Raw genomic sequence first — 19,407 nt, 5'->3', positions numbered from 1 at the left:
ATATAAATCTTCTCTTTGATGTTCCTGTCTAGTGTCCTTACCATTCCCCGAAACTCTTCAAGAAGTGGAGGTTCCTGTTCTGGGAAATAGACAGTGTAACTGTCTGAATGGAGTTGGTACAATCACAGACAACATGATCTGTGCTGGTGTTCTGGCAGGAGGCAAAGACTCATGTCAGGTAAAATGTTGTATAGAACGTTCCCTCCACTGGTCAACCCCCCAAATTATTTTTCATCCCCTTATACATATCATCTCTATCAATTCAGGGAGACTCAGGTGGTCCAATGGTGACTAAGCAGAGCTCGACCTGGGTCCAGTCTGGAGTTGTTAGTTTTGGATTTGGCTGTGCTCGGCCCAATCTGCCGGGAGTCTACTCCAGAGTGTCCCGTTATCAGCCATGGATCAACTCCCACATCAAATCTGATAAGCCAGGCTTTGTTCAGTTCAGCTCTACTGGGCCAGACGCTGACAGTGGCTACACCTGTCCTGGCCTGCCACCTCCTGTAATCATTGCAACAACTACAGAGACGCCTGCTACTAGGCCTTCGACATCAACTCCAAGCACAGGGTCGCCACCTACGTTATCAAGTGCAGAATGTAAGTAGAATAAAGGCAAATACTTAATATTAACATAATCCAATAGTCAGGAACACAAGGGATTGAGCTGGAGGATGACTTATTTATGATTTAATATAACTTCTTATTGACCTTTATTTTATTCCTTTGTTGTAGTGTGTGGCATCACACCTGTGAACAACAGGATAGTTGGAGGTGAGGACGCTCCACCTGGAAGTTGGCCTTGGCAGGTCAGTCTGCAGAGATTTGGCAGCCATGTATGTGGTGGTTCCCTTATCAACAGAGAGTGGGTGATGTCGGCTGCTCACTGCTTCTCCAGGTTGGTGACTGAAATATTTATATCCAAAATGAGATTCAGGTATTTTAAATGAAATGCAGCATTCATTTCTCAAAACTGAAATCCTGAAGCATCTTTTGTTTCCAGTTCAAGTACGTCCAGGTGGAGGGTATCTCTTGGTCGTCAGAGCCTGGAGGGTGACAACCCAAATGAGATTTCCAGAAGTGTTGCCACAATCATTCTGCATCCAGACTATGACAGCAGCACCAGTGACAACGATATTGCTCTGCTCAGACTCTCCTCACCAGTCACATTCACAGACTACATCAGACCAGTGTGTCTGGCAGCAAGTGACAGTGTGTTCAACAATGGCACCGACAGCTGGGTCACTGGCTGGGGTGCAGTCCAAGAGGGAGGTGAGTGTGGCGTGTTGTGTTTCTGGGGTTTACTTGGTTTTAAGGCTTCATTGTTCCCTCATCTGTGGGGTTAAATATAAATCTTCTCTTTGATGTTCCTGTCTAGTGTCCTTACCATTCCCCGAAACTCTTCAAGAAGTGGAGGTTCCTGTTCTGGGAAATAGACAGTGTAACTGTCTGAATGGAGTTGGTACAATCACAGACAACATGATCTGTGCTGGTGTTCTGGCAGGAGGCAAAGACTCATGTCAGGTAAAATGTTGTATAGAACGTTCCCTCCACTGGTCAACCCCCCAAATTATTTTTCATCCCCTTATACATATCATCTCTATCAATTCAGGGAGACTCAGGTGGTCCAATGGTGACTAAGCAGAGCTCGACCTGGGTCCAGTCTGGAGTTGTTAGTTTTGGATTTGGCTGTGCTCGGCCCAATCTGCCGGGAGTCTACTCCAGAGTGTCCCGTTATCAGCCATGGATCAACTCCCACATCAAATCTGATAAGCCAGGCTTTGTTCAGTTCAGCTCTACTGGGCCAGACGCTGACAGTGGCTACACCTGTCCTGGCCTGCCACCTCCTGTAATCATTGCAACAACTACAGAGACGCCTGCTACTAGGCCTTCGACATCAACTCCAAGCACAGGGTCGCCACCTACGTTATCAAGTGCAGAATGTAAGTAGAATAAAGGCAAATACTTAATATTAACATAATCCAATAGTCAGGAACACAAGGGATTGAGCTGGAGGATGACTTATTTATGATTTAATATAACTTCTTATTGACCTTTATTTTATTCCTTTGTTGTAGTGTGTGGCATCACACCTGTGAACAACAGGATAGTTGGAGGTGAGGACGCTCCACCTGGAAGTTGGCCTTGGCAGGTCAGTCTGCAGAGATTTGGCAGCCATGTATGTGGTGGTTCCCTTATCAACAGAGAGTGGGTGATGTCGGCTGCTCACTGCTTCTCCAGGTTGGTGACTGAAATATTTATATCCAAAATGAGATTCAGGTATTTTAAATGAAATGCAGCATTCATTTCTCAAAACTGAAATCCTGAAGCATCTTTTGTTTCCAGTTCAAGTACGTCCAGGTGGAGGGTATCTCTTGGTCGTCAGAGCCTGGAGGGTGACAACCCAAATGAGATTTCCAGAAGTGTTGCCACAATCATTCTGCATCCAGACTATGACAGCAGCACCAGTGACAACGATATTGCTCTGCTCAGACTCTCCTCACCAGTCACATTCACAGACTACATCAGACCAGTGTGTCTGGCAGCAAGTGACAGTGTGTTCAACAATGGCACCGACAGCTGGGTCACTGGCTGGGGTGCAGTCCAAGAGGGAGGTGAGTGTGGCGTGTTGTGTTTCTGGGGTTTACTTGGTTTTAAGGCTTCATTGTTCCCTCATCTGTGGGGTTAAATATAAATCTTCTCTTTGATGTTCCTGTCTAGTGTCCTTACCATTCCCCGAAACTCTTCAAGAAGTGGAGGTTCCTGTTCTGGGAAATAGACAGTGTAACTGTCTGAATGGAGTTGGTACAATCACAGACAACATGATCTGTGCTGGTGTTCTGGCAGGAGGCAAAGACTCATGTCAGGTAAAATGTTGTATAGAACGTTCCCTCCACTGGTCAACCCCCCAAATTATTTTTCATCCCCTTATACATATCATCTCTATCAATTCAGGGAGACTCAGGTGGTCCAATGGTGACTAAGCAGAGCTCGACCTGGGTCCAGTCTGGAGTTGTTAGTTTTGGATTTGGCTGTGCTCGGCCCAATCTGCCGGGAGTCTACTCCAGAGTGTCCCGTTATCAGCCATGGATCAACTCCCACATCAAATCTGATAAGCCAGGCTTTGTTCAGTTCAGCTCTACTGGGCCAGACGCTGACAGTGGCTACACCTGTCCTGGCCTGCCACCTCCTGTAATCATTGCAACAACTACAGAGACGCCTGCTACTAGGCCTTCGACATCAACTCCAAGCACAGGGTCGCCACCTACGTTATCAAGTGCAGAATGTAAGTAGAATAAAGGCAAATACTTAATATTAACATAATCCAATAGTCAGGAACACAAGGGATTGAGCTGGAGGATGACTTATTTATGATTTAATATAACTTCTTATTGACCTTTATTTTATTCCTTTGTTGTAGTGTGTGGCATCACACCTGTGAACAACAGGATAGTTGGAGGTGAGGACGCTCCACCTGGAAGTTGGCCTTGGCAGGTCAGTCTGCAGAGATTTGGCAGCCATGTATGTGGTGGTTCCCTTATCAACAGAGAGTGGGTGATGTCGGCTGCTCACTGCTTCTCCAGGTTGGTGACTGAAATATTTATATCCAAAATGAGATTCAGGTATTTTAAATGAAATGCAGCATTCATTTCTCAAAACTGAAATCCTGAAGCATCTTTTGTTTCCAGTTCAAGTACGTCCAGGTGGAGGGTATCTCTTGGTCGTCAGAGCCTGGAGGGTGACAACCCAAATGAGATTTCCAGAAGTGTTGCCACAATCATTCTGCATCCAGACTATGACAGCAGCACCAGTGACAACGATATTGCTCTGCTCAGACTCTCCTCACCAGTCACATTCACAGACTACATCAGACCAGTGTGTCTGGCAGCAAGTGACAGTGTGTTCAACAATGGCACCGACAGCTGGGTCACTGGCTGGGGTGCAGTCCAAGAGGGAGGTGAGTGTGGCGTGTTGTGTTTCTGGGGTTTACTTGGTTTTAAGGCTTCATTGTTCCCTCATCTGTGGGGTTAAATATAAATCTTCTCTTTGATGTTCCTGTCTAGTGTCCTTACCATTCCCCGAAACTCTTCAAGAAGTGGAGGTTCCTGTTCTGGGAAATAGACAGTGTAACTGTCTGAATGGAGTTGGTACAATCACAGACAACATGATCTGTGCTGGTGTTCTGGCAGGAGGCAAAGACTCATGTCAGGTAAAATGTTGTATAGAACGTTCCCTCCACTGGTCAACCCCCCAAATTATTTTTCATCCCCTTATACATATCATCTCTATCAATTCAGGGAGACTCAGGTGGTCCAATGGTGACTAAGCAGAGCTCGACCTGGGTCCAGTCTGGAGTTGTTAGTTTTGGATTTGGCTGTGCTCGGCCCAATCTGCCGGGAGTCTACTCCAGAGTGTCCCGTTATCAGCCATGGATCAACTCCCACATCAAATCTGATAAGCCAGGCTTTGTTCAGTTCAGCTCTACTGGGCCAGACGCTGACAGTGGCTACACCTGTCCTGGCCTGCCACCTCCTGTAATCATTGCAACAACTACAGAGACGCCTGCTACTAGGCCTTCGACATCAACTCCAAGCACAGGGTCGCCACCTACGTTATCAAGTGCAGAATGTAAGTAGAATAAAGGCAAATACTTAATATTAACATAATCCAATAGTCAGGAACACAAGGGATTGAGCTGGAGGATGACTTATTTATGATTTAATATAACTTCTTATTGACCTTTATTTTATTCCTTTGTTGTAGTGTGTGGCATCACACCTGTGAACAACAGGATAGTTGGAGGTGAGGACGCTCCACCTGGAAGTTGGCCTTGGCAGGTCAGTCTGCAGAGATTTGGCAGCCATGTATGTGGTGGTTCCCTTATCAACAGAGAGTGGGTGATGTCGGCTGCTCACTGCTTCTCCAGGTTGGTGACTGAAATATTTATATCCAAAATGAGATTCAGGTATTTTAAATGAAATGCAGCATTCATTTCTCAAAACTGAAATCCTGAAGCATCTTTTGTTTCCAGTTCAAGTACGTCCAGGTGGAGGGTATCTCTTGGTCGTCAGAGCCTGGAGGGTGACAACCCAAATGAGATTTCCAGAAGTGTTGCCACAATCATTCTGCATCCAGACTATGACAGCAGCACCAGTGACAACGATATTGCTCTGCTCAGACTCTCCTCACCAGTCACATTCACAGACTACATCAGACCAGTGTGTCTGGCAGCAAGTGACAGTGTGTTCAACAATGGCACCGACAGCTGGGTCACTGGCTGGGGTGCAGTCCAAGAGGGAGGTGAGTGTGGCGTGTTGTGTTTCTGGGGTTTACTTGGTTTTAAGGCTTCATTGTTCCCTCATCTGTGGGGTTAAATATAAATCTTCTCTTTGATGTTCCTGTCTAGTGTCCTTACCATTCCCCGAAACTCTTCAAGAAGTGGAGGTTCCTGTTCTGGGAAATAGACAGTGTAACTGTCTGAATGGAGTTGGTACAATCACAGACAACATGATCTGTGCTGGTGTTCTGGCAGGAGGCAAAGACTCATGTCAGGTAAAATGTTGTATAGAACGTTCCCTCCACTGGTCAACCCCCCAAATTATTTTTCATCCCCTTATACATATCATCTCTATCAATTCAGGGAGACTCAGGTGGTCCAATGGTGACTAAGCAGAGCTCGACCTGGGTCCAGTCTGGAGTTGTTAGTTTTGGATTTGGCTGTGCTCGGCCCAATCTGCCGGGAGTCTACTCCAGAGTGTCCCGTTATCAGCCATGGATCAACTCCCACATCAAATCTGATAAGCCAGGCTTTGTTCAGTTCAGCTCTACTGGGCCAGATGCTGACAGTGGCTACACCTGTCCTGGCCTGCCACCTCCTGTAATCATTGCAACAACTACAGAGACGCCTGCTACTAGGCCTTCGACATCAACTCCAAGCACAGGGTCGCCACCTACGTTATCAAGTGCAGAATGTAAGTAGAATAAAGGCAAATACTTAATATTAACATAATCCAATAGTCAGGAACACAAGGGATTGAGCTGGAGGATGACTTATTTATGATTTAATATAACTTCTTATTGACCTTTATTTTATTCCTTTGTTGTAGTGTGTGGCATCACACCTGTGAACAACAGGATAGTTGGAGGTGAGGACGCTCCACCTGGAAGTTGGCCTTGGCAGGTCAGTCTGCAGAGATTTGGCAGCCATGTATGTGGTGGTTCCCTTATCAACAGAGAGTGGGTGATGTCGGCTGCTCACTGCTTCTCCAGGTTGGTGACTGAAATATTTATATCCAAAATGAGATTCAGGTATTTTAAATGAAATGCAGCATTCATTTCTCAAAACTGAAATCCTGAAGCATCTTTTGTTTCCAGTTCAAGTACGTCCAGGTGGAGGGTATCTCTTGGTCGTCAGAGCCTGGAGGGTGACAACCCAAATGAGATTTCCAGAAGTGTTGCCACAATCATTCTGCATCCAGACTATGACAGCAGCACCAGTGACAACGATATTGCTCTGCTCAGACTCTCCTCACCAGTCACATTCACAGACTACATCAGACCAGTGTGTCTGGCAGCAAGTGACAGTGTGTTCAACAATGGCACCGACAGCTGGGTCACTGGCTGGGGTGCAGTCCAAGAGGGAGGTGAGTGTGGCGTGTTGTGTTTCTGGGGTTTACTTGGTTTTAAGGCTTCATTGTTCCCTCATCTGTGGGGTTAAATATAAATCTTCTCTTTGATGTTCCTGTCTAGTGTCCTTACCATTCCCCGAAACTCTTCAAGAAGTGGAGGTTCCTGTTCTGGGAAATAGACAGTGTAACTGTCTGAATGGAGTTGGTACAATCACAGACAACATGATCTGTGCTGGTGTTCTGGCAGGAGGCAAAGACTCATGTCAGGTAAAATGTTGTATAGAACGTTCCCTCCACTGGTCAACCCCCCAAATTATTTTTCATCCCCTTATACATATCATCTCTATCAATTCAGGGAGACTCAGGTGGTCCAATGGTGACTAAGCAGAGCTCGACCTGGGTCCAGTCTGGAGTTGTTAGTTTTGGATTTGGCTGTGCTCGGCCCAATCTGCCGGGAGTCTACTCCAGAGTGTCCCGTTATCAGCCATGGATCAACTCCCACATCAAATCTGATAAGCCAGGCTTTGTTCAGTTCAGCTCTACTGGGCCAGACGCTGACAGTGGCTACACCTGTCCTGGCCTGCCACCTCCTGTAATCATTGCAACAACTACAGAGACGCCTGCTACTAGGCCTTCGACATCAACTCCAAGCACAGGGTCGCCACCTACGTTATCAAGTGCAGAATGTAAGTAGAATAAAGGCAAATACTTAATATTAACATAATCCAATAGTCAGGAACACAAGGGATTGAGCTGGAGGATGACTTATTTATGATTTAATATAACTTCTTATTGACCTTTATTTTATTCCTTTGTTGTAGTGTGTGGCATCACACCTGTGAACAACAGGATAGTTGGAGGTGAGGACGCTCCACCTGGAAGTTGGCCTTGGCAGGTCAGTCTGCAGAGATTTGGCAGCCATGTATGTGGTGGTTCCCTTATCAACAGAGAGTGGGTGATGTCGGCTGCTCACTGCTTCTCCAGGTTGGTGACTGAAATATTTATATCCAAAATGAGATTCAGGTATTTTAAATGAAATGCAGCATTCATTTCTCAAAACTGAAATCCTGAAGCATCTTTTGTTTCCAGTTCAAGTACGTCCAGGTGGAGGGTATCTCTTGGTCGTCAGAGCCTGGAGGGTGACAACCCAAATGAGATTTCCAGAAGTGTTGCCACAATCATTCTGCATCCAGACTATGACAGCAGCACCAGTGACAACGATATTGCTCTGCTCAGACTCTCCTCACCAGTCACATTCACAGACTACATCAGACCAGTGTGTCTGGCAGCAAGTGACAGTGTGTTCAACAATGGCACCGACAGCTGGGTCACTGGCTGGGGTGCAGTCCAAGAGGGAGGTGAGTGTGGCGTGTTGTGTTTCTGGGGTTTACTTGGTTTTAAGGCTTCATTGTTCCCTCATCTGTGGGGTTAAATATAAATCTTCTCTTTGATGTTCCTGTCTAGTGTCCTTACCATTCCCCGAAACTCTTCAAGAAGTGGAGGTTCCTGTTCTGGGAAATAGACAGTGTAACTGTCTGAATGGAGTTGGTACAATCACAGACAACATGATCTGTGCTGGTGTTCTGGCAGGAGGCAAAGACTCATGTCAGGTAAAATGTTGTATAGAACGTTCCCTCCACTGGTCAACCCCCCAAATTATTTTTCATCCCCTTATACATATCATCTCTATCAATTCAGGGAGACTCAGGTGGTCCAATGGTGACTAAGCAGAGCTCGACCTGGGTCCAGTCTGGAGTTGTTAGTTTTGGATTTGGCTGTGCTCGGCCCAATCTGCCGGGAGTCTACTCCAGAGTGTCCCGTTATCAGCCATGGATCAACTCCCACATCAAATCTGATAAGCCAGGCTTTGTTCAGTTCAGCTCTACTGGGCCAGACGCTGACAGTGGCTACACCTGTCCTGGCCTGCCACCTCCTGTAATCATTGCAACAACTACAGAGACGCCTGCTACTAGGCCTTCGACATCAACTCCAAGCACAGGGTCGCCACCTACGTTATCAAGTGCAGAATGTAAGTAGAATAAAGGCAAATACTTAATATTAACATAATCCAATAGTCAGGAACACAAGGGATTGAGCTGGAGGATGACTTATTTATGATTTAATATAACTTCTTATTGACCTTTATTTTATTCCTTTGTTGTAGTGTGTGGCATCACACCTGTGAACAACAGGATAGTTGGAGGTGAGGACGCTCCACCTGGAAGTTGGCCTTGGCAGGTCAGTCTGCAGAGATTTGGCAGCCATGTATGTGGTGGTTCCCTTATCAACAGAGAGTGGGTGATGTCGGCTGCTCACTGCTTCTCCAGGTTGGTGACTGAAATATTTATATCCAAAATGAGATTCAGGTATTTTAAATGAAATGCAGCATTCATTTCTCAAAACTGAAATCCTGAAGCATCTTTTGTTTCCAGTTCAAGTACGTCCAGGTGGAGGGTATCTCTTGGTCGTCAGAGCCTGGAGGGTGACAACCCAAATGAGATTTCCAGAAGTGTTGCCACAATCATTCTGCATCCAGACTATGACAGCAGCACCAGTGACAACGATATTGCTCTGCTCAGACTCTCCTCACCAGTCACATTCACAGACTACATCAGACCAGTGTGTCTGGCAGCAAGTGACAGTGTGTTCAACAATGGCACCGACAGCTGGGTCACTGGCTGGGGTGCAGTCCAAGAGGGAGGTGAGTGTGGCGTGTTGTGTTTCTGGGGTTTACTTGGTTTTAAGGCTTCATTGTTCCCTCATCTGTGGGGTTAAATATAAATCTTCTCTTTGATGTTCCTGTCTAGTGTCCTTACCATTCCCCGAAACTCTTCAAGAAGTGGAGGTTCCTGTTCTGGGAAATAGACAGTGTAACTGTCTGAATGGAGTTGGTACAATCACAGACAACATGATCTGTGCTGGTGTTCTGGCAGGAGGCAAAGACTCATGTCAGGTAAAATGTTGTATAGAACGTTCCCTCCACTGGTCAACCCCCCAAATTATTTTTCATCCCCTTATACATATCATCTCTATCAATTCAGGGAGACTCAGGTGGTCCAATGGTGACTAAGCAGAGCTCGACCTGGGTCCAGTCTGGAGTTGTTAGTTTTGGATTTGGCTGTGCTCGGCCCAATCTGCCGGGAGTCTACTCCAGAGTGTCCCGTTATCAGCCATGGATCAACTCCCACATCAAATCTGATAAGCCAGGCTTTGTTCAGTTCAGCTCTACTGGGCCAGACGCTGACAGTGGCTACACCTGTCCTGGCCTGCCACCTCCTGTAATCATTGCAACAACTACAGAGACGCCTGCTACTAGGCCTTCGACATCAACTCCAAGCACAGGGTCGCCACCTACGTTATCAAGTGCAGAATGTAAGTAGAATAAAGGCAAATACTTAATATTAACATAATCCAATAGTCAGGAACACAAGGGATTGAGCTGGAGGATGACTTATTTATGATTTAATATAACTTCTTATTGACCTTTATTTTATTCCTTTGTTGTAGTGTGTGGCATCACACCTGTGAACAACAGGATAGTTGGAGGTGAGGACGCTCCACCTGGAAGTTGGCCTTGGCAGGTCAGTCTGCAGAGATTTGGCAGCCATGTATGTGGTGGTTCCCTTATCAACAGAGAGTGGGTGATGTCGGCTGCTCACTGCTTCTCCAGGTTGGTGACTGAAATATTTATATCCAAAATGAGATTCAGGTATTTTAAATGAAATGCAGCATTCATTTCTCAAAACTGAAATCCTGAAGCATCTTTTGTTTCCAGTTCAAGTACGTCCAGGTGGAGGGTATCTCTTGGTCGTCAGAGCCTGGAGGGTGACAACCCAAATGAGATTTCCAGAAGTGTTGCCACAATCATTCTGCATCCAGACTATGACAGCAGCACCAGTGACAACGATATTGCTCTGCTCAGACTCTCCTCACCAGTCACATTCACAGACTACATCAGACCAGTGTGTCTGGCAGCAAGTGACAGTGTGTTCAACAATGGCACCGACAGCTGGGTCACTGGCTGGGGTGCAGTCCAAGAGGGAGGTGAGTGTGGCGTGTTGTGTTTCTGGGGTTTACTTGGTTTTAAGGCTTCATTGTTCCCTCATCTGTGGGGTTAAATATAAATCTTCTCTTTGATGTTCCTGTCCAGTGTCCTTACCATTCCCCGAAACTCTTCAAGAAGTGGAGGTTCCTGTTCTGGGAAATAGACAGTGTAACTGTCTGAATGGAGTTGGTACAATCACAGACAACATGATCTGTGCTGGTGTTCTGGCAGGAGGCAAAGACTCATGTCAGGTAAAATGTTGTATAGAACGTTCCCTCCACTGGTCAACCCCCCAAATTATTTTTCATCCCCTTATACATATCATCTCTATCAATTCAGGGAGACTCAGGTGGTCCAATGGTGACTAAGCAGAGCTCGACCTGGGTCCAGTCTGGAGTTGTTAGTTTTGGATTTGGCTGTGCTCGGCCCAATCTGCCGGGAGTCTACTCCAGAGTGTCCCGTTATCAGCCATGGATCAACTCCCACATCAAATCTGATAAGCCAGGCTTTGTTCAGTTCAGCTCTACTGGGCCAGATGCTGACAGTGGCTACACCTGTCCTGGCCTGCCACCTCCTGTAATCATTGCAACAACTACAGAGACGCCTGCTACTAGGCCTTCGACATCAACTCCAAGCACAGGGTCGCCACCTACGTTATCAAGTGCAGAATGTAAGTAGAATAAAGGCAAATACTTAATATTAACATAATCCAATAGTCAGGAACACAAGGGATTGAGCTGGAGGATGACTTATTTATGATTTAATATAACTTCTTATTGACCTTTATTTTATTCCTTTGTTGTAGTGTGTGGCATCACACCTGTGAACAACAGGATAGTTGGAGGTGAGGACGCTCCACCTGGAAGTTGGCCTTGGCAGGTCAGTCTGCAGAGATTTGGCAGCCATGTATGTGGTGGTTCCCTTATCAACAGAGAGTGGGTGATGTCGGCTGCTCACTGCTTCTCCAGGTTGGTGACTGAAATATTTATATCCAAAATGAGATTCAGGTATTTTAAATGAAATGCAGCATTCATTTCTCAAAACTGAAATCCTGAAGCATCTTTTGTTTCCAGTTCAAGTACGTCCAGGTGGAGGGTATCTCTTGGTCGTCAGAGCCTGGAGGGTGACAACCCAAATGAGATTTCCAGAAGTGTTGCCACAATCATTCTGCATCCAGACTATGACAGCAGCACCAGTGACAACGATATTGCTCTGCTCAGACTCTCCTCACCAGTCACATTCACAGACTACATCAGACCAGTGTGTCTGGCAGCAAGTGACAGTGTGTTCAACAATGGCACCGACAGCTGGGTCACTGGCTGGGGTGCAGTCCAAGAGGGAGGTGAGTGTGGCGTGTTGTGTTTCTGGGGTTTACTTGGTTTTAAGGCTTCATTGTTCCCTCATCTGTGGGGTTAAATATAAATCTTCTCTTTGATGTTCCTGTCTAGTGTCCTTACCATTCCCCGAAACTCTTCAAGAAGTGGAGGTTCCTGTTCTGGGAAATAGACAGTGTAACTGTCTGAATGGAGTTGGTACAATCACAGACAACATGATCTGTGCTGGTGTTCTGGCAGGAGGCAAAGACTCATGTCAGGTAAAATGTTGTATAGAACGTTCCCTCCACTGGTCAACCCCCCAAATTATTTTTCATCCCCTTATACATATCATCTCTATCAATTCAGGGAGACTCAGGTGGTCCAATGGTGACTAAGCAGAGCTCGACCTGGGTCCAGTCTGGAGTTGTTAGTTTTGGATTTGGCTGTGCTCGGCCCAATCTGCCGGGAGTCTACTCCAGAGTGTCCCGTTATCAGCCATGGATCAACTCCCACATCAAATCTGATAAGCCAGGCTTTGTTCAGTTCAGCTCTACTGGGCCAGACGCTGACAGTGGCTACACCTGTCCTGGCCTGCCACCTCCTGTAATCATTGCAACAACTACAGAGACGCCTGCTACTAGGCCTTCGACATCAACTCCAAGCACAGGGTCGCCACCTACGTTATCAAGTGCAGAATGTAAGTAGAATAAAGGCAAATACTTAATATTAACATAATCCAATAGTCAGGAACACAAGGGATTGAGCTGGAGGATGACTTATTTATGATTTAATATAACTTCTTATTGACCTTTATTTTATTCCTTTGTTGTAGTGTGTGGCATCACACCTGTGAACAACAGGATAGTTGGAGGTGAGGACGCTCCACCTGGAAGTTGGCCTTGGCAGGTCAGTCTGCAGAGATTTGGCAGCCATGTATGTGGTGGTTCCCTTATCAACAGAGAGTGGGTGATGTCGGCTGCTCACTGCTTCTCCAGGTTGGTGACTGAAATATTTATATCCAAAATGAGATTCAGGTATTTTAAATGAAATGCAGCATTCATTTCTCAAAACTGAAATCCTGAAGCATCTTTTGTTTCCAGTTCAAGTACGTCCAGGTGGAGGGTATCTCTTGGTCGTCAGAGCCTGGAGGGTGACAACCCAAATGAGATTTCCAGAAGTGTTGCCACAATCATTCTGCATCCAGACTATGACAGCAGCACCAGTGACAACGATATTGCTCTGCTCAGACTCTCCTCACCAGTCACATTCACAGACTACATCAGACCAGTGTGTCTGGCAGCAAGTGACAGTGTGTTCAACAATGGCACCGACAGCTGGGTCACTGGCTGGGGTGCAGTCCAAGAGGGAGGTGAGTGTGGCGTGTTGTGTTTCTGGGGTTTACTTGGTTTTAAGGCTTCATTGTTCCCTCATCTGTGGGGTTAAATATAAATCTTCTCTTTGATGTTCCTGTCTAGTGTCCTTACCATTCCCCGAAACTCTTCAAGAAGTGGAGGTTCCTGTTCTGGGAAATAGACAGTGTAACTGTCTGAATGGAGTTGGTACAATCACAGACAACATGATCTGTGCTGGTGTTCTGGCAGGAGGCAAAGACTCATGTCAGGTAAAATGTTGTATAGAACGTTCCCTCCACTGGTCAACCCCCCAAATTATTTTTCATCCCCTTATACATATCATCTCTATCAATTCAGGGAGACTCAGGTGGTCCAATGGTGACTAAGCAGAGCTCGACCTGGGTCCAGTCTGGAGTTGTTAGTTTTGGATTTGGCTGTGCTCGGCCCAATCTGCCGGGAGTCTACTCCAGAGTGTCCCGTTATCAGCCATGGATCAACTCCCACATCAAATCTGATAAGCCAGGCTTTGTTCAGTTCAGCTCTACTGGGCCAGATGCTGACAGTGGCTACACCTGTCCTGGCCTGCCACCTCCTGTAATCATTGCAACAACTACAGAGACGCCTGCTACTAGGCCTTCGACATCAACTCCAAGCACAGGGTCGCCACCTACGTTATCAAGTGCAGAATGTAAGTAGAATAAAGGCAAATACTTAATATTAACATAATCCAATAGTCAGGAACACAAGGGATTGAGCTGGAGGATGACTTATTTATGATTTAATATAACTTCTTATTGACCTTTATTTTATTCCTTTGTTGTAGTGTGTGGCATCACACCTGTGAACAACAGGATAGTTGGAGGTGAGGACGCTCCACCTGGAAGTTGGCCTTGGCAGGTCAGTCTGCAGAGATTTGGCAGCCATGTATGTGGTGGTTCCCTTATCAACAGAGAGTGGGTGATGTCGGCTGCTCACTGCTTCTCCAGGTTGGTGACTGAAATATTTATATCCAAAATGAGATTCAGGTATTTTAAATGAAATGCAGCATTCATTTCTCAAAACTGAAATCCTGAAGCATCTTTTGTTTCCAGTTCAAGTACGTCCAGGTGGAGGGTATCTCTTGGTCGTCAGAGCCTGGAGGGTGACAACCCAAATGAGATTTCCAGAAGTGTTGCCACAATCATTCTGCATCCAGACTATGACAGCAGCACCAGTGACAACGATATTGCTCTGCTCAGACTCTCCTCACCAGTCACATTCACAGACTACATCAGACCAGTGTGTCTGGCAGCAAGTGACAGTGTGTTCAACAATGGCACCGACAGCTGGGTCACTGGCTGGGGTGCAGTCCAAGAGGGAGGTGAGTGTGGCGTGTTGTGTTTCTGGGGTTTACTTGGTTTTAAGGCTTCATTGTTCCCTCATCTGTGGGGTTAAATATAAATCTTCTCTTTGATGTTCCTGTCTAGTGTCCTTACCATTCCCCGAAACTCTTCAAGAAGTGGAGGTTCCTGTTCTGGGAAATAGACAGTGTAACTGTCTGAATGGAGTTGGTACAATCACAGACAACATGATCTGTGCTGGTGTTCTGGCAGGAGGCAAAGACTCATGTCAGGTAAAATGTTGTATAGAACGTTCCCTCCACTGGTCAACCCCCCAAATTATTTTTCATCCCCTTATACATATCATCTCTATCAATTCAGGGAGACTCAGGTGGTCCAATGGTGACTAAGCAGAGCTCGACCTGGGTCCAGTCTGGAGTTGTTAGTTTTGGATTTGGCTGTGCTCGGCCCAATCTGCCGGGAGTCTACTCCAGAGTGTCCCGTTATCAGCCATGGATCAACTCCCACATCAAATCTGATAAGCCAGGCTTTGTTCAGTTCAGCTCTACTGGGCCAGATGCTGACAGTGGCTACACCTGTCCTGGCCTGCCACCAACATCACTACCTTCACCACCATTAACTACTACAAACCCATCACGTGAGAGAGTCACATTGGACCTTCACAGTGTTTTCTACATCAGGAACTTGCCTTTTTTTCCCTCAGTTTTGTTTACTTACTTTTGTTTGTTGCTTTTGTCCCCCTGTTCTGTCTTTTTTTAGGGTCAATTTGTGGTAAGGCTCCAATGAATAGTCGTGCAGCAGGTGATAGTGGCACTGTACCTGAAGGAACGTGGCCATGGATAGTGAGTCTTCACAAAAATGGAGTCCACGAATGTGGTGGATCCTTAATTGCCCAAAAGTTTGTTCTAACTTCTTCCCAATGTTTCTCTAAGTAAGTATGACAGAAGCACTTACCTGTTTTTTTCTCTGAATTTTACACGTCTTTTTAATTGTTTATTTCTCTCCCTGACAGTTTGATTCCAGATGTTAGTGAGTGGAAGGTGTTTGTTGGCCAGCGGCTTCTGAGTGGTGTTGAAGAATTTGAGGCATCATTGGGTGTTACAAACATAACAATAACCCAAATGCCTGGCTCCAATATTGCACTCTTGCAGCTCGATCAGTCAGTTCGTTACAGTGATTATGTCCAGCCTATATGTTTGGACATTACAAATACCGGAACCTTTCCTGTTGGCACTCAGTGTTGGGTGGCAGGCTGGTCAAACGGGGTCAAGAGAGAGGGTGAGTGTTTTAGTTTTTGTGTGTGTGTGTGTGTGTGCGTGCGTGCGTGCGTGCGTGCGTGCGTGCGTGCGTGCGTGCGTGCGTGCGTGCGTGCGTGCGTGCGTGCGTGCGTGCGTGCGTGCGTGCGTGCGCGCGCGCGTATTCTTCCTGTACATTCACTCATGTTACTTGTCATGTGTATTTGTTTGACTAAATGTCATTTTTGTCTTTGTATAGCCGGCTTGGTTCTTCGAGACCTTGAAACTCTAGTGGCAACTTGTGGTGATGTTTCTGATACACAGAATATTTGCACTTACACCATGGACCTTCAACAGGTATTAAATCAATCAATTGATATGTGTAGAAGCTTTAAGATGGGTAGTCTCTGGATCTTGATTTTGTTTGATCTTTATTTCCACAGGGGGATCAAGGAAGCCCTCTAATTTGCAAGTCAGATGAATCATGGTACCATGTTGCAGTTGTAAGCCAGAATGGAGATAAATCGGTCCGTGCAGACGTTCAGGTCTTTGCCAAAACGTCACGATTTGGGTCATTTTTGACGGAGACAGTTGGGGACATGCCAGCTCCTGCTGCACCATTAACAGGAAATTCACCAATCTTTTCAGTTCCTTTATTCCTGTCATTCACTACTTCCATTACCGTGATGTTCTTGTTGTCATAATCCTTGTTGTGGTTTTGGATTTGTTAAATATTGTACTGAAATGTAACTCTGATCTGGAGCTGAAAACACTCTCTCAACTCTCAAATACAGTGTACAATGAAAAGCACTTGCAATACTCAGGGAAAAATAAAGAAAAGCACAAACAAAGAAGTTTACATTTTTCTTCAAAGTTATTTTTATTCCTCGATGATGACACTTTGTCTGAATGTCTTTTTATCAATCCTGGTAATATAAGACAGTTTTCATGAAAATTCTTGCCTCTATATGTTACATTGCACCTCTGTTGTCCGAATTTGTTAAGACAAATGAATTGTTATTTTAACTGCATGTTTAATAAATACTACTGAAGTGTTACACCACTCAGACGGCATCGACGTGGCGTGAAGATCAGTTGACTTTATTTACTACTGGCAGGACAGGTACAGAATCAAGTCACCATCAAACCAAACGGGATCACACACAGCTTCGCCTTCAACACCGGAAACCAAAACCAAAGCCACTCCTCTTCTCTCACTTGACTGGCTCTGTTTATCTTATACAGTCTTCACTCGGCCCCCTGCTGGCCAATATGATTAACTACATGAACACAAGAACAGAAAATAACCAACTAAAGTTGAATACAATATTAACTGTAAACACAGAAATACATTATATACAAGCATTCGCTTTCAGGTGCTACAATCCTCCCCTGCTAAATAAATGTTGTCCTCAACATTAGCAGCAATTAAAAAGTATCTTTCACACCCAATGTTATTAATCATAACTCAAACATGAAAAATAACTAGTTTCCACATTCCTACAATGGCAACAGCTTCCTTTTGGAACCTAAAAGACATTACTACGGGTTTTACCCAGTAAGTACATTACTATGTGACCTCATCACATTTTACTTTCCAATGACACTACAGTGTTTAAACCTAGGAAAAATCTAGTTCTTAGTAGTTTTCTTTTTTTTTTTTTTATTATTATTAGTGCAGTACTCATTTAAATGCTCTAAAATCCAAATTTCTGTCATTCCTCTATACATTCCATGGAAGCTTCAACTTAACTGACATACCTTTACCAAATTGCCATTTACATAATTTCAATGTCATAACTCATTCCAAATTTTCTAGATGACCACGGGAACCTTTGTTACATAACCCATAGCAGATATCATCCTTTAAAAGAAAAATCTTTTTTTTCTTTAAACCAGACAAGTGTAAGAATCACAGTAGGTAATTTGACATCACATTCAAATCACGTTTTGTTATTTTCTTTCTTCATATTTTCACATTATACAGTAACCACTCAGTTAAACAGTCCATGTTACTGTCTCGATCCCACACAGAGTAATCACAACAGTCCACAGTGACATAAAAATTTCCTTTTTTTTTAGTAATATCCTGTGGGAACGAGGGTGGGATATACCAGATGTTGACCAAACATCTGTACAGGTATCCAAGGCACACTGTATTGTCCATGTACTGATGCCAACGTGTTCACATACAGTGGGTTAATGTAAGGCCCTATCACACGGTGAGTAGGTTGGCCCAATGAGTCATACGTCAGCGTCTCTTTGGGTCGTCTTTCTCTCTGTGACTTACGTGGCTGTGTGTCAGTGAACTCGGGTCCTAGACAACTTGGCAGGTCTGCTGCCTGACCAGTTTGAGAGTCCTCTGGAGCATCATGTTCGGTTGTATCATTCCTGGAGAAGTCATCATTCAACAGCATTTGAACCGGAGTCTCAACCCTGAACTCCTCTGCTTCCACATTAAGTTCGGGCTGCGGTGCCGTTTCAGGAATGATAGGGGGTGCAACATTTTGATCTGTGGGCTGGTGGTGATGGTTCCTCAATCTATGAGCCCAGTAATGTTGTTCCTCATCTGAACTTTCTGATGTTTCATTTTGTGTATTGCTCCTGAGTGTCTTTTTGTGTTGGCCATCAGGTTTTTGTCCTCTTACAGTGCTTTGGGCGGGTTCTTGAAGTGGTAAAGCATTACATGGCATTAACATGTTACGATGGAGGATTCTGCCTCTCCCTGTGCCACATTCAGGTTTTATTTCATAAACCGGGCTGTCCTTCCCTTTTTGTGAGATGACAATGTGTATTTGATTCTCCCAGTATGAACGTAGTTTTCCCGGTCCCCCACGCTCTGACATATTTCTCACAAGGACCCTGTCACCGGGGGACAGCACTGAACTTTGTCTCTTTTGATCATAATACACTTTTCCCCTTATTGTAGTCTTTTTGATGGTTTTAGATGCGATGTCATACGCTTCCTTCATTTGTTGCTGCCATTTCTGAGCATACTCCTGGTGTGAATTACATCCTTTTTCCTCATTAATTCCAAAGATCAGATCGATTGGTAGGCGGGGATTTCTACCAAAAAGTAAGTAGAAAGGAGAATATCCTGTTGCCTCACTGATGGTGCAGTTATACGCATGTACAACTTTACTCACGTATTCACTCCACTTTTCCTTCTTCTCTTCATCCAAGGTCCGCAGCATTGATAGTAAGGTACGATTAAACCTTTCAGCTGGGTTTCCTTGCGGGTGGTAAGGAGTTGTTTTTGAGTTGGTCATACCAGTGTATTTTTGCAGCCGTCTGAATAACTGATTCTCAAACTCCTTGCCTTGATCGTGATGTATTTTAGCAGGGAAACCGAATTTAAGAGAGAAATCATTAAAGATTTTGTCAGCCGCTGTTTTGCCTGATTTGTTGCGGGTTGGGTAGGCTTGTGCAAACTTAGTGAAGTTGTCAATGATCACTAAAATATACTCATACCCTCCCCTGCTTTTTTCAAGAT

At 45.1% G+C, this 19,407-nt stretch overlaps 2 protein-coding genes across 2 annotated transcripts in view; both read left to right on the top strand.

The window, feature by feature from the left end:
• The window catches only part of LOC308122754 (uncharacterized protein), a gene marked incomplete at its 3' end in the record, with an annotated part of 48,536 nt that extends 35,844 nt beyond the window's left edge, over nucleotides 1-12,692 (top strand). The window contains exons 50-87 of the mRNA XM_080484813.1: nucleotides 33-178; nucleotides 267-597; nucleotides 733-895; nucleotides 1,001-1,269; nucleotides 1,376-1,521; nucleotides 1,610-1,940; nucleotides 2,076-2,238; nucleotides 2,344-2,612; nucleotides 2,719-2,864; nucleotides 2,953-3,283; nucleotides 3,419-3,581; nucleotides 3,687-3,955; nucleotides 4,062-4,207; nucleotides 4,296-4,626; nucleotides 4,762-4,924; nucleotides 5,030-5,298; nucleotides 5,405-5,550; nucleotides 5,639-5,969; nucleotides 6,105-6,267; nucleotides 6,373-6,641; nucleotides 6,748-6,893; nucleotides 6,982-7,312; nucleotides 7,448-7,610; nucleotides 7,716-7,984; nucleotides 8,091-8,236; nucleotides 8,325-8,655; nucleotides 8,791-8,953; nucleotides 9,059-9,327; nucleotides 9,434-9,579; nucleotides 9,668-9,998; nucleotides 10,134-10,296; nucleotides 10,402-10,670; nucleotides 10,777-10,922; nucleotides 11,011-11,341; nucleotides 11,477-11,639; nucleotides 11,745-12,013; nucleotides 12,120-12,265; nucleotides 12,354-12,692. Coding sequence (XP_080340939.1) covers nucleotides 33-178; nucleotides 267-597; nucleotides 733-895; nucleotides 1,001-1,269; nucleotides 1,376-1,521; nucleotides 1,610-1,940; nucleotides 2,076-2,238; nucleotides 2,344-2,612; nucleotides 2,719-2,864; nucleotides 2,953-3,283; nucleotides 3,419-3,581; nucleotides 3,687-3,955; nucleotides 4,062-4,207; nucleotides 4,296-4,626; nucleotides 4,762-4,924; nucleotides 5,030-5,298; nucleotides 5,405-5,550; nucleotides 5,639-5,969; nucleotides 6,105-6,267; nucleotides 6,373-6,641; nucleotides 6,748-6,893; nucleotides 6,982-7,312; nucleotides 7,448-7,610; nucleotides 7,716-7,984; nucleotides 8,091-8,236; nucleotides 8,325-8,655; nucleotides 8,791-8,953; nucleotides 9,059-9,327; nucleotides 9,434-9,579; nucleotides 9,668-9,998; nucleotides 10,134-10,296; nucleotides 10,402-10,670; nucleotides 10,777-10,922; nucleotides 11,011-11,341; nucleotides 11,477-11,639; nucleotides 11,745-12,013; nucleotides 12,120-12,265; nucleotides 12,354-12,692 — 8,666 coding nt within the window. The remainder of the gene's footprint in view (nucleotides 1-32; nucleotides 179-266; nucleotides 598-732; nucleotides 896-1,000; nucleotides 1,270-1,375; nucleotides 1,522-1,609; nucleotides 1,941-2,075; nucleotides 2,239-2,343; nucleotides 2,613-2,718; nucleotides 2,865-2,952; nucleotides 3,284-3,418; nucleotides 3,582-3,686; nucleotides 3,956-4,061; nucleotides 4,208-4,295; nucleotides 4,627-4,761; nucleotides 4,925-5,029; nucleotides 5,299-5,404; nucleotides 5,551-5,638; nucleotides 5,970-6,104; nucleotides 6,268-6,372; nucleotides 6,642-6,747; nucleotides 6,894-6,981; nucleotides 7,313-7,447; nucleotides 7,611-7,715; nucleotides 7,985-8,090; nucleotides 8,237-8,324; nucleotides 8,656-8,790; nucleotides 8,954-9,058; nucleotides 9,328-9,433; nucleotides 9,580-9,667; nucleotides 9,999-10,133; nucleotides 10,297-10,401; nucleotides 10,671-10,776; nucleotides 10,923-11,010; nucleotides 11,342-11,476; nucleotides 11,640-11,744; nucleotides 12,014-12,119; nucleotides 12,266-12,353) is intronic.
• A 133-nt stretch (nucleotides 12,693-12,825) lies between these two features.
• On the top strand, nucleotides 12,826-16,740 carry LOC308121077 (transmembrane protease serine 9-like). Its single transcript, XM_080482145.1, has 12 exons — nucleotides 12,826-12,982; nucleotides 13,088-13,356; nucleotides 13,463-13,608; nucleotides 13,697-14,027; nucleotides 14,163-14,325; nucleotides 14,431-14,699; nucleotides 14,806-14,951; nucleotides 15,040-15,316; nucleotides 15,439-15,610; nucleotides 15,692-15,957; nucleotides 16,174-16,271; nucleotides 16,358-16,740. Exons 1-12 carry the CDS (start codon nucleotides 12,957-12,959, stop codon nucleotides 16,616-16,618), a joined length of 2,424 nt encoding a protein of 807 aa, XP_080338271.1. The 5' UTR covers nucleotides 12,826-12,956; the 3' UTR covers nucleotides 16,619-16,740.
• The last annotated feature ends 2,667 nt before the right edge of the window (nucleotides 16,741-19,407 follow it).

This window comes from Lipophrys pholis (genome assembly GCF_963383615.2).
Source record: "Lipophrys pholis genome assembly, chromosome: 1".
Classification (NCBI taxonomy): Eukaryota; Metazoa; Chordata; class Actinopteri; order Blenniiformes; family Blenniidae; genus Lipophrys; species Lipophrys pholis.
Note: the sequence above shows the minus strand (reverse complement) of the source record. Positions and strands in the feature narration are given on the sequence as shown.

Bases quoted from the DNA above. Each gene is read 5' to 3' on its own strand.
- LOC308121077 (XM_080482145.1), top strand. From the start codon at position 12,957: ATGTCGGCTGCTCACTGCTTCTCCAG. The intron at 13,357-13,462 runs GTGAGTGTGGCG...GTTCCTGTCTAG, and splicing joins GGGTGCAGTCCAAGAGGGAG to TGTCCTTACCATTCCCCGAA. The intron at 15,611-15,691 runs GTAAGTATGACA...TCTCCCTGACAG, and splicing joins TCTTCCCAATGTTTCTCTAA to TTTGATTCCAGATGTTAGTG.